The sequence below is a fragment of the Zophobas morio genome, unplaced genomic scaffold (genome assembly GCF_036711695.1).
Source record: "Zophobas morio isolate AGI-343-1 ecotype UQ-CSIRO unplaced genomic scaffold, CSIRO_AGI_Zmor_V1 ptg000044l, whole genome shotgun sequence".
Lineage (NCBI taxonomy): Eukaryota > Metazoa > Arthropoda > Insecta > Coleoptera > Tenebrionidae > Zophobas > Zophobas morio.
The window spans coordinates 584,202-595,593 of NW_026972149.1; the positions used below are offsets into that span (position 1 = coordinate 584,202).

Below are 11,392 nucleotides of genomic sequence, written 5' to 3' on the forward strand. Positions count from 1 at the left end.
GTTGGTTAATAAATAATTTATTATCTTTCAAAAGTGTTTTTGTGGGTAGTGAAACTGAAATCAGTTACAGTGAGACAACTCTTAGTTTTTAAATTATTAGTCACTCTAATAATTTTGCAATCCACAGAAAATATTCTCACTATGTATGTATTGATTATTTTTGAGCGGCAATCTCCTAAATTCTAAAGGTTAACTCTCTCTTTTACGCGATGTAAACTATCAAGTAAAACATTGCTCGCCTCGTGAAGCAACGATGATTAAATCGTCACTAATTTTATTAAGGCGCTAATACGCCTTACGCCACATCCCCCCTCCCACCAAATTAACACAAAACAGTACCTTCGAAACTTTTATTGGCAAAACAACCCAAATAAATATCACCTTATTATATAAAAAACTATACTGAAACACATAACAAAACATAACCTAACTCACTACCCCCCCTTACTTGCGATACTGAAAGGGGTTATAAAAATTGTCCTCAACATACGCCACATTGCCTTCAATCCCTTGAATATACTTCCCTGCTGCTCCCGCTCCGCCCCCATTTTTGCCGCTCTGGGAGCCCCCTTTACCCCCGCCGCCCCCGGCACCCCCTTTGCTGACGCCCCCGCCATTACTCCCCTTTCCACCGAGTGGTGGTGGAGCGGGGGAGGCGCTCTTAGCGAGGTCGGCGGCTGCGGCGGCGGCCGCAGCCGCGGCGTTGGCCGCTGCGGCCTGCGCGGCGGCCTGGGCCTTCTGGGCAGCAGCCCTAGTGGCCTCGAAGTCTATGCGCACGGAAGACAGCTGCTTGCCTAGCTGCTCCACACGCTGCTTTGCCGAGCCCACCATGGACTGCTGCGCCGCGAGCTCTCCGGCCGCCTCCGACGCCGCCTGGGTCATGTGGTCAGCGTTGGTCTGGGCCGCGTTAAGAGTGTTGGTGAGTACGTTGACGTGGGCGCGGGCTTCTTGGGCTGCGCGCATCGTGGCGTCGGCGGAGCGCTGGGCTTGCATGAGCTGCTGCTTCTCGCCCATGAGGGCCGTTTGGGCATCGCGAAGCTGCTGCTCGAGGCCTTGGAGGAGGATCTGCTTGCCGGCCAGTGCGGCCTGGGCGGTTGCTGAGGCCTAAACGGATAAATCATAAAAAAATTCAGTATGCATAATGAAAAATTACTTTCGTACATACTAGCACACATTTTCTAAAGTTAAATGCCAGCAGTAAAATCGAATCTTTTGGGTAAAAGCCAACGAGAGGAGGAGAAACCGCAATAGTTATAAATAACATTCGACGTACCAGTTGATCCAACAGATGAAGGGACGTATATTTACATATGTTTGGAAATTTTAATCGAAAAGAAAAGAATTGTTTATTTTATAATGATGTTATTCAGCAAATTTACAATAAAGAAAAATATCTATGTTGCCGTGTGCTTTGTTTTGTTAAAAGGTATCAGATAAGAATATCTGAGCAAATCTCAAACCGGATCTGTCAGCCTTCAGAATCGGAACACTTACAAATGGCTTAATGACACAGTAGACGCCGCCGTAAAGCACCCAATTATTAGTGGTTAAAGATTGTATTACTACCATATAACCTTGGAAAAGGTGGGCTAATAGTAACCATACAAATGCCTACCTGTAGGTGTACGGAATTTAGAGACCACAGTCAACGTATGGACAAATGTCCAAATAAAAGTACGCGTATTCACATAATTGTCTACACGGAGATATTGAGAACAAGGAAAAATTTTGCTTTTTGATTTCTTATATTAGAATCCTTCCGGGTTTCGGAACAAAATAGAATTAAGTAAAACACCACACGTTCTTTGAAACGACCATGAAAATACCCCTATTTTCATGCCCCCATGATAGTGAAGTAAAAAAAAATAGTTTACGATGAGCTCAGCTTTGGCTTTGTCTTCGTAAGAAAGCATAGTCAGTAATAAGTGGTTTTGAGCAAACATTTCTATTATTGTTTGAATCAGGTGGAAAAAGTTATCAGTTTCAAATCTTGCACCTATCTGAACTAGTTCTTTGTATAAATTTCTAAGTTAATGTGTAGGTATGTTCAGAAGAACTAAATGCGACCATCTCCCCTATTTTTGTCTTTAGATGACAAAATTCCCTTTAAGAACATTAATTTTACCTTTCCGGTTAATTGCCTTACAGAAATTATAAAATGTCTTATGAGTTTTACTTAAATAGGTTTGAATGAGGCATCGTGTATAATAAAGTCATGTATATACCGAATATCACTTATCATATCCAGAACTTTGTATTTTGACTTGTTTTGGAGAAGCGCCTATTTTGAGTTAATTTTACACATCTCGAAGATGTGTAAAATTCGACTTCGAATAAGTATCTCTGATTTCAAGGTATAAAGTGGAAAAAAAAAAAACAGATCCACAAAGAAGGTTTCAAGGAAAAATGACAAAACTGTTTGCCGATCTGGTTTGTATATTTGTGCTTGCGCAATGCTTCTCAAGACTAAGTTTTGAACAATTTTGCGAAAGTGGAACCACAGTCTCAAATATTTATTAATAACTTTAAGAATTGCATTAACGGTTACTCAAGAAGGTATGTGTTATTTTCAGCACATAGGCGAAAAAATATATATTCCTAATACTTATTGGCATATATGTCTGGTACCGATTATTGAAATCACTTCCTCGACGAAGGATCCATCAAATTTTAATGACGACGAAGAGAAGAATTTGGAAACAATAAGTTTACCCACCAGAAAGTTTCAGCTCTGAGTGTTAAAATTTGCACGCGGTGATGACATCCCATGACCTCGATACAGAGTGGGTATACGGATGGGAAGTTTGTAGCCGGTAGCAAATCAAATAATTTTCGATCCTCGTAGTTTTGCAAGGTCATTAAACCAACATCATGCAATAAAAATATCCCGATGTTGCTCCAGATGTGCTAAAGTGCTAACCGCTCACTTGAAGAGGTGGCTAATTTTTGAATGACCATGAAACCTCATCCATTCTAACCGTTATATAAAAACTCTCCCTGTTTGTATTACATTTGGCATTTGAATTTTTCACAATAGAGCGATTGCACAAATTTAATTCACAAAAGAACATCTTGTAGTTAGTTAATTCTTCACACTAATTCTTTAGTGAGGTCAAGGACATATTTTAATTTCTCACACTTAGGTACATCTGAAACCTACTTCGCGTAACGAAACTCGTTTAAGGATAAAGTGAAAAGTGTTCTAAAATTTTATCAAAGTGCAGCAGAATTAATTAAAAGCTGATTAATTGAAATTTGCAACACCCTTCTTTGGTGTAACCGTAATAATCTAATTTATTTATGGTGTCTGCTCATTTAAGTAAAAGTGTTCTGAGACAGTTCTCTCCGAGAGCTTTCTTTATATTTGGTTTAAGTCAAGCGGAACAATAAATTGGAAGTCGACAAAAAGCATCATTTAAGTAACATTACGATTCGATTACTTAAAATTGGAGAGAGCTCTTGAATAATAGAGTTTTTTGCTAAATCGGTGCGATTAGCATTTTTACCAGACCATAGAGAGACAAAAAGTAATGTTTTTGTGGCCGCGGTAACATTCCATTTCTGTTCGATTAACGACCAGCTAAATGCAAATTTCACTCTTTGAGAATAACGAATCGATAACTTACACCAGCTGCAGCCTGTGCTAAGGTATTTTTGGCGACAAAAGCGGCTTGATGACCAGCCGCATCTTGATTGTTAACAGCATCGTTAGCCGAGTTGAAAGATCCCTCAGCAATGCTTCTTAACCCACTGCCAGCACTAAATCCCAGCTTGGGTTGCCCTTTACCACCTGCACCTGCACCTCCCGCAGCATCGGCGAGTGCTGTGTACTCATCGTAATTGTTATATAGCTCTATATCTTCGTACTCCTGGGCCAAAGAAGCAGACGCTGAAAAAATATATGCAAACATATGGAACACAATTTCTGGTGGACAGTAAGACTTGGATTAGTTTTAGTGATAAGTAACGTATTTTGAGTAAGAATTGGATACATTATATAACTGACAGAATTTGAGCTCTTTGGAGGCCACAAAAATAAATCTCATGTTGATAGCGAACGTCAGTTTATAGTTGTACGATCTAAGTTTGTGATATGTGACGGTTAAAAATTAAAGCTATTTTTTAAATCTTATGAATTAATTTGAACCGCAGGTTTTGGTTGCTGTTTGTTTAATAAAGCTCAAATTAAGTAAGCCATAGGTGATTTGTCACAGAATTAATAATATGTATTTTGCTATGGAAAGGTCAAAAATGGCGATATCCTTCTCCAAATGTCAAATTTTCGGTGATATATCTGTGTGTTAAATACCTGTCAAAGCGATGGCTACAGTTAGAAACAGCATCCTGTCCGCAGCACTGAACAAATCCTGAAAAATAATCCAAAGGTCACATGAGCACTAAAAAATCACGCTTTGTCACAAAAGCACCTACCAAGTGAATCAAAACAGTCGTCATATGGTCATTGATAAACTGTCATTTGTGAATGGTTAGTCGTAAATTTATAGAAAACCCTCTAAATAATGAGAGTAGGGGATTATAGACAAAGTAAAACAGGTGAAATAAAGAGAGGAACAAAAAACAGAGAAAACTGTATCGAATACAATTAAAATATATATCTTACAGACCTTTTTTTTAGGAAGTAGCAACCGCGAAATGAAACCATTCAAGAATCGAATTGATTTATTTTAGTTAGTTTGGTTTTTAGGTTGCTAGCTTATTATTGTGTATACGATACGGTCAGTTCTCCTGGCTTTGTCAGATTTCACTTTATTAATTCTCTTGTCATAGTGTAATTGGGGATTTTTGGAACGGACTATATTATCTAATAGGCTGAGTGAACATATGCAACATCGATTTTTTGTTAGTGTCGAAAATCAGAACAATAAATTGAGCAATGCACAAAATATACACTGTTTAATGTAGTGTATCGAGCCTTTGAATTATTTTGAAAGTAATTTTTTTGTTGTAGCTACAGTCATACAAAAAAAGGTATTGTTTTTACAGTTTATTTAAATTTATTGCTCGTTTTTGTTTTTATTTCTTAAATAATTTCACTCCATTTTCGACATTTAATCCATTTTTTTGTGGAAGTAACCAAAATAAATAATTAAAGTTTATAGGTGAATTTGAAAACGCTAAATTTTCGATTAGAAATTTATCGTTTCGCCATTAATATATTTTTTTATCTTGCTGATTTTTCTGTCTTTTTTTGTTTTTGTCGTAGTGATTAATAGCATAAACTTGTAAGAACAGGCTGTCATTTAGTTTTTAGATTATTAATGTTATGGTTATTATTTGGGATCATTTGTATTTGTTAGTTAATGTTAAACAATAGTAAAATTTATTAAACTGTGTCACTTTTGTCTGCAAATACCTATTTCTACTTCACTGAAGCATTTGTGGCATTTTAATAGTTTATAGTAAAAGTTTATGAATGCAGTTGATTCTATTATCCTTTTTTAAACGTTCGAATCGTTTCAGACAGTATTGAACTGAATCGTGACTCGTGACTGCTATAACTAGGTGATAAAAATATCTTTAGAAAAGCGTTTTTGTTTCAATAAAATTCTAAAGTTGACAATAGTAATAACAGGTACAAAATGAGAACTTTTTTTTTCTGACATTCTTGAACATGGGGTTATTAGACTGCAGCGCATCCCCTCTCTCGCTACACATGAAGTTATTATTAGACACTATTATCACTTTTATCAAAAAATTTACTGGTTACAAAATTACAAAAATTTAAAGATTTTGATTTATAAGCTAGAACTCTTTCACGTACGGTTACCGTCGTTATTAGCAATTTCAATAAAAAAAAAATTCTATTGTCTTTTGTATTTCAAGGTCTGTAACAAAAGTAACTCTGTAGTACGACAAATCTTCAATAGGTTAAAACATACTTAGTTTATCGTCACTTTTCTATTAATTTGCCATGAACGATTATTTCATAGGTAAATGAACCTACTTCACTTACGCTGTTTTTTTTTCATTACCCTTGTTTATTTCAAAAACTAATGTGTGGGGAGTGGGATTTTTTCACTTCCATCCCTGTAGGTACAATGATGGTAGAATTCCAGCTACATGCTTCCACCTATATCAGTCCTATATATTCTGCTGCTTCAAAGTATTGCAAAAACAATGAAATTTAAATTTCGCACAACTTTCTTAATAAGGCAGAACTATTTTTTACGCAGGATTGTTACTTTTATATAATTTAAAGATTTTTCGAGAAACTTGTTTTCGAATTCGCTAATTGGAATGTCTACCACAAAAATACATTCATAGTATGGGTGGTATGGAGGTATGGTCATTCTACCTCCATGATTCATAGGTTTTGTGAACTTACGGAAAATTCTTTGTGAGTTAGAACTTTCTTATACGCGTTGTCACTACGTTTAAATATTTATTTTTTCATTCATTCTTATTCTTTATTTCTACGATCATCACTACTTTTAACAACTTAAATTCTTTCTAAAAAAATATTTTGTTTAATGAGAAGTTTATTGCAAAAATAACTCCGTAGTTGTTGTAATATAGAATGCTTTTCGACAGAATCATTGCAAAGGCAGCTTTTTTGCAAAATTTCCAATATTCCGTTTTTTTTTTAATTATTGACGTTGACGTGGCACTATCATAATGCGATTGTTTTGCTCCTTATGTAATTTAATGGACCAATCGACTATTACTAAAAGAAATACACTGTGGAGAACGTATTGAACTTTAATAGTATTACTCATCATTTTGTACTTTGCAAACAAGTGCTCCGAATAACAAACTATTGTAATTGCACCTTTAGTTACGTGTCGATCAATAATAAAAATGTCCAGTGGCAATTTTTCGACATTGCGACTTATCTGCAGAGAGGAGAAGTAATAATTTTAACCAAACACAAAGCCAGAGAAAAAAAAAATGGTCAGTTACAGAAATATTGCTTATTGCGTACGAAGAAAGAATAAAAATCATCCATTATTACCTATTTAAATAAACCGCGTCTTTTTGACAATCGCCATCTGTCATTACTGTCATATATGGCAGTTGTGTAAAATGTCAGTTAGTGTTGTAGTAGTTGCAAGTACTATGCAGCTATTGTACGCCCAATAATTCAAACACATGTTCTTATCACTTTTCTAATCATTAGGGAAAAAGCAAAAAGTACGTAAACATATATTTTCTTGAGATTGTGTTGCATCGAAATCACCGTATCATGACCTTAATAGTCCCTCATTAATTGAATAAATAAATGTAGGCTAAAGTTTTGATCATTATAATTGTGTTTAACTTAAACGTAAGTAGTAATAAGTGAGATATTATGGTATTTATTTAAAATACACTATGCATAGCTTTACTATTAATTGTTCCATTTGTAGATCCTTCCATTAACCTTAAAAACTTACTAGTAGAAAAATAATCATCGTCCTTTGAGGTAAGTGTAAGTATTTCGTTATAACTGTTCGATTAATACACATTTTAGTAAAAATAATGACCGCAACTGATCACAACTGACGTCCAAAAAGACATCAAACAGAACCGATAATATTCACACGAAAAACTCCTACTTGTATAGAACAGCTCATATGTGATAACTTTTGTTAGTGTAATGGCAACAATGGAGAATAATGTAAGTCTATTGATTCAACTAATCAATTCTTAACCTCATTATTTTTCAAGATTATATTGGACTCAGGTGAGAAATTATCTCAGCAACAAGAAATATCTGATTTAAGGCTTCAATTAAACGCATCACAGCAAACCATAGCAACCTTAGAATTAAAAATAAGACAAAAAGAAGAAATTATACTGAAAACACAAGCGGACTTAAGCAAGCAAACTGAAGTATTGAAAATAGAAAATAAAAAACTCAAAGATCAGTTGAGGGAAACATCGAAAATTATAGAAAATAGCTCCACAACTGAACTACAAGATGCCGTGAAGGTAGCAGAAGAAAAAGCAACTAAAGCTATGAACGATCTCCATGACAGAATTGAAAAAGAGCATAAAATGAAGTATGTATATATTGACAAGCAAAAATCAAGTACATCTGCCCTTTCTTGGTTAAATTTGAGTTCAAATAACAGTGGCAAAAATGTCAAAACGGCCACAATTATACTGACGAAATTAAAAAATTTAAGCTACAGAATGGGCAGATCTCTTGGTGGTTCTAGTTTATATTGTGTTGGAACAAAATATAAAGTAAAATTTATTTGTAGTCAGATACTTGAAGAATATGAACGAACTATTGTGGCTCATACTACTGAATACAAGAAACTGAGCGACCTCCATGAGACAGTCAAAGGCAATTTGGCAACTCTAGAAATAGCATTCCATGATGTCATCCAGTACGTTTCTAATTTAGTATGCTTACAACGTCTTATGCTTATTTTACAGGAAGTATGAACGTGCAAAGGGTGTTATTGAAGGTTTTAAAGCAAATGAGGAAGTTTTTAAAGACAATATTGAAGCAATGGAAAAGAACCTTAAAATGGAGGCACAACGATATGAATCTCTTAAGGCACATGCTTCAAAACAAATAGAAAAGTACAACAAACTGCGAAATATTGTCCCTGATTAATTATGTTTTTTTTAGAGCAAACAAAGAAAACACATTCTTAAAAAGTCAATTTGAGGCACTCGAGGTGAAACAAAACGCTATCATAAAAAGGTTGGAAATTAAAACTGCAGCATTAGAAAATGCTTTAGAACAAAAAACAAAGGAATGTGCTGAATTAGCAGCATTATGTGATGAAGTAACAGGCAAAAAAGTCTAATAAATTCATAAGAAACGTACCATGATTATGCCAGCATCAGATTCATTATTTATTATGATCTTAATTTATTGTTCCATCATGTTGACTGTTAATTTTTATTTGAAATATATAATTTGTAATTTATTTTTTTATCTGGCTTTAAATTTATAATGTAGTTCATTTTAAATAAAACTGAAAAGTTCCAGTTATGTTTAATAATTGTATGAAGTTGTGGCATAGTGTTGTTAAATATGTTTCTTTTTAAAAATTTTATTTGTAAATGGTCGTTTTTGTAAGCACCAACTACTTTTTCAAAATAGACAAATTTCGTATATTGCATTTTTTTTTTGAGCAAAAATCAAAATTTCTTTTGATACTCTGTAACCTGAATTTATTTTGACACGCTGTGTAGAAATAACTAAAAGTATAGAATTGCCTACAAATTGTACCAACTTAAGATACTTTGTACATTGTGAGTTTTTTTTCTTGTATATTGTATTATAATAACACGAAATTATAATGGCCTTTAAAAATTTGCTATTGATAACATTCCATCTAGCAGCAGATTATCATATAACGCAGTTTTATCCTACATTATCAGCTCATTTAATGAAGAGACAATATAAAGATAAAAGCCTTTTTTGTTATGTTGTGTACTTAACTGGAATTAGTTTATTACTTGCTGCTAGTTGCCATTTATATTGTTATAATCATCTCTATCTGTAATCGTAAAATATCTATTTATAGATGCTCTTTGAAAATAATGTTAACAATCAGTATTTATATATTTTAATTTTTTATTGATGTAAATAAATATATTTTACGGACAATTCTCTGATAGTAGCCTTTAAATTATTTATTTAGTATTTAGTTCCTGCACTAATAATGTGAAGGCATTTTGGATGGTATTTTTCAAAGATAGTTATTTTATTTGCCCCATTTGTAGTAATACCATGAAAATTACATTGGTAAGTATACAATTTTCAGAGTTTTTTTTTTGCAACTTCAAAAAATCAAAGACAAGCTTTGGGAACTGTTGTTCAAATTTAATAGTAATAGGTATGTAAAAAATATTCAGACTTATTTCACATTATGAGGAAGATCAGTTTTGAATTTTCCCTCAAAAATAAAAATGCGGAAATTTTAATTTTCAACGTAACGATCTCTTATGAAGAAAAACTTCGTAGACAAATTTGTTTCCTTGAAATAACTAATAATAATACTGTAACTACTTATTTACAGTGGCTGGAGTCTTCTAGCAACATTATTATATTTGATTTTTGAGGTTAAATCGATTTATTATCAGTCGTAACACCATAAAATTTACGTTAACAAGTGTATCTCAACATTATAACCGAGTATAGTGATACAGATAATCATTTGTTAAACCTATATTATCATACTTATTTAAGTTATAGGTACCTATGTATTCAACTGTTCAACAGGTGAGTGATCAAGTGAATACCGCTTATGAACACATTTTTTACTTTTGTTATTAATGTTACTGTATCCTTTAATTTCTAAAAAAAATAATTACTTGAGATTTGTTTCATCTAAAAGCTGCGACACGTTTTCAAAATGCTTAAAAAAAAACGTTGATTTTACATCCACTGTGTGCACTGTTTATGGAAATTTTAAGTACATAAGTACAACGTTAATGTATAATGTGACAATAAAACCACACATTTAAGAAGCAATACAAATAGCTTATCAATCAGGCTAAGTGTTCTAAATCTGAAAGAATGCGGAACAAATTTCCGTATTATTTTTTCTAAAGATTGTTTTTTCATATGCAAATAACGATACAAGTTTAAATAAAAACAATGGTAGGTGCATTTGTATTTATTTGTACGTTGAAATAAATAAAAAAGCTGTCAATATTTTACTGTTTTAATGTTTATGTTTTTAATTTAAATTTATATGTATCTTTTCTTGAACAAGAAATGAAGTCATTATCGGCACGTGAACAACCCGTATTTAAACAAGAAGATTGTAATTTAGATATCGACAAATTTCATTTTTTTTTAAGCTAGTTTAGTTTTTTAACTGACCAGTGTTTTTCACGTTTTCACGGTCATAAGAATGACTATTAGAAAAGCTACCACCTATAGCAAAAATTAAATTGAAAAAAAAGAAAAAGTAACGGTGAAAAACAATGCTTTTGTTTTGAAAATAATACGTAAGTATCAGATTTCTCTATTTTGCCAAATATTATCTTTATTTTTAAAAATGAAGTTTTTTTTAAGTATAGTAATTCGATAGACTCGATCACAATACTGCTTCGCTTACACTCGGGAAGTAAAAAATGAAAACAATTGTTTTGGTAACAATTTGTTGCTAAAAAGATTTTGTTTAAAATATCTGTGTGGAGACAAAAATATGATCCTTGAAAAATAAGACCATTTGTCCCAACTGACATACAGAATTTTTTTTTTATTTTTTAGAAGTCGTACACTTAAATTTATTTCCAGTACGGGCACTTAATTTGGAACAGAGGGAATATTAAGTTTTGTGTGCCACACTTTGTTTACGACCTTATGTCAACAAATTGTCATCAAAAATTATGGGGGCATAAAAATTATGAAATGCGAAAATGTTGACCAAATGGGGTCATGTAGAGTGTGGAAAGGCTAAATTAAACTGAAAGT

General features: G+C 33.2%; 2 protein-coding genes across 4 annotated transcripts; one reads left to right on the forward strand and one right to left on the reverse strand.

The window, feature by feature from the left end:
• Positions 1 to 336: 336 nt before the first annotated feature.
• LOC135141690 (glycine, alanine and asparagine-rich protein-like) lies at positions 337 to 4,510 on the reverse strand. The gene is made up of 4 exons (XM_064073000.1): positions 4,432 to 4,510; positions 4,310 to 4,367; positions 3,627 to 3,889; positions 337 to 1,104 (listed from the first exon to the last, which is right to left on the reverse strand). The coding sequence occupies exons 1-4, from the start codon at positions 4,453 to 4,455 to the stop codon at positions 445 to 447; spliced, it is 1,005 nt and encodes a 334-aa protein (XP_063929070.1). The 5' UTR covers positions 4,456 to 4,510; the 3' UTR covers positions 337 to 444.
• A 2,508-nt stretch (positions 4,511 to 7,018) lies between these two features.
• Positions 7,019 to 9,574, forward strand: LOC135141618 (transforming acidic coiled-coil-containing protein 1-like). 3 transcript variants are annotated; one of them, XM_064072878.1, is made up of 7 exons: positions 7,019 to 7,312; positions 7,368 to 7,423; positions 7,472 to 7,618; positions 7,669 to 8,003; positions 8,208 to 8,336; positions 8,386 to 8,535; positions 8,585 to 9,574. In XM_064072878.1, the coding sequence occupies exons 3-7, from the start codon at positions 7,598 to 7,600 to the stop codon at positions 8,763 to 8,765; spliced, it is 816 nt and encodes a 271-aa protein (XP_063928948.1). In that variant the 5' UTR covers positions 7,019 to 7,312; positions 7,368 to 7,423; positions 7,472 to 7,597; the 3' UTR covers positions 8,766 to 9,574. The 3 variants fall into 3 exon arrangements, with proteins under 3 accessions (XP_063928948.1, XP_063928947.1, XP_063928949.1); XM_064072877.1 differs by having other exon boundaries at positions 7,019 to 7,285; XM_064072879.1 differs by having other exon boundaries at positions 7,019 to 7,152.
• The last annotated feature ends 1,818 nt before the right edge of the window (positions 9,575 to 11,392 follow it).

What these genes read in the sequence shown, in the direction of transcription:
- LOC135141690 (XM_064073000.1), bottom strand. Translation starts at nt 4,455, where the DNA reads ATGACGACTGTTTTGATTCACTTG. An exon ending in CGACTGTTTTGATTCACTTG is followed by an intron (nt 4,368 to 4,431) that starts GTAGGTGCTTTT and finishes ATTATTTTTCAG; the next exon opens with GATTTGTTCAGTGCTGCGGA. An exon ending in TGTAGCCATCGCTTTGACAG is followed by an intron (nt 3,890 to 4,309) that starts GTATTTAACACA and finishes ATATTTTTTCAG; the next exon opens with CGTCTGCTTCTTTGGCCCAG.
- LOC135141618 (XM_064072878.1), top strand. Translation starts at nt 7,598, where the DNA reads ATGGCAACAATGGAGAATAAT. An exon ending in GAAAAAGAGCATAAAATGAA is followed by an intron (nt 8,004 to 8,207) that starts GTATGTATATAT and finishes ATTTATTTGTAG; the next exon opens with TCAGATACTTGAAGAATATG. An exon ending in GCTTCAAAACAAATAGAAAA is followed by an intron (nt 8,536 to 8,584) that starts GTACAACAAACT and finishes TGTTTTTTTTAG; the next exon opens with AGCAAACAAAGAAAACACAT.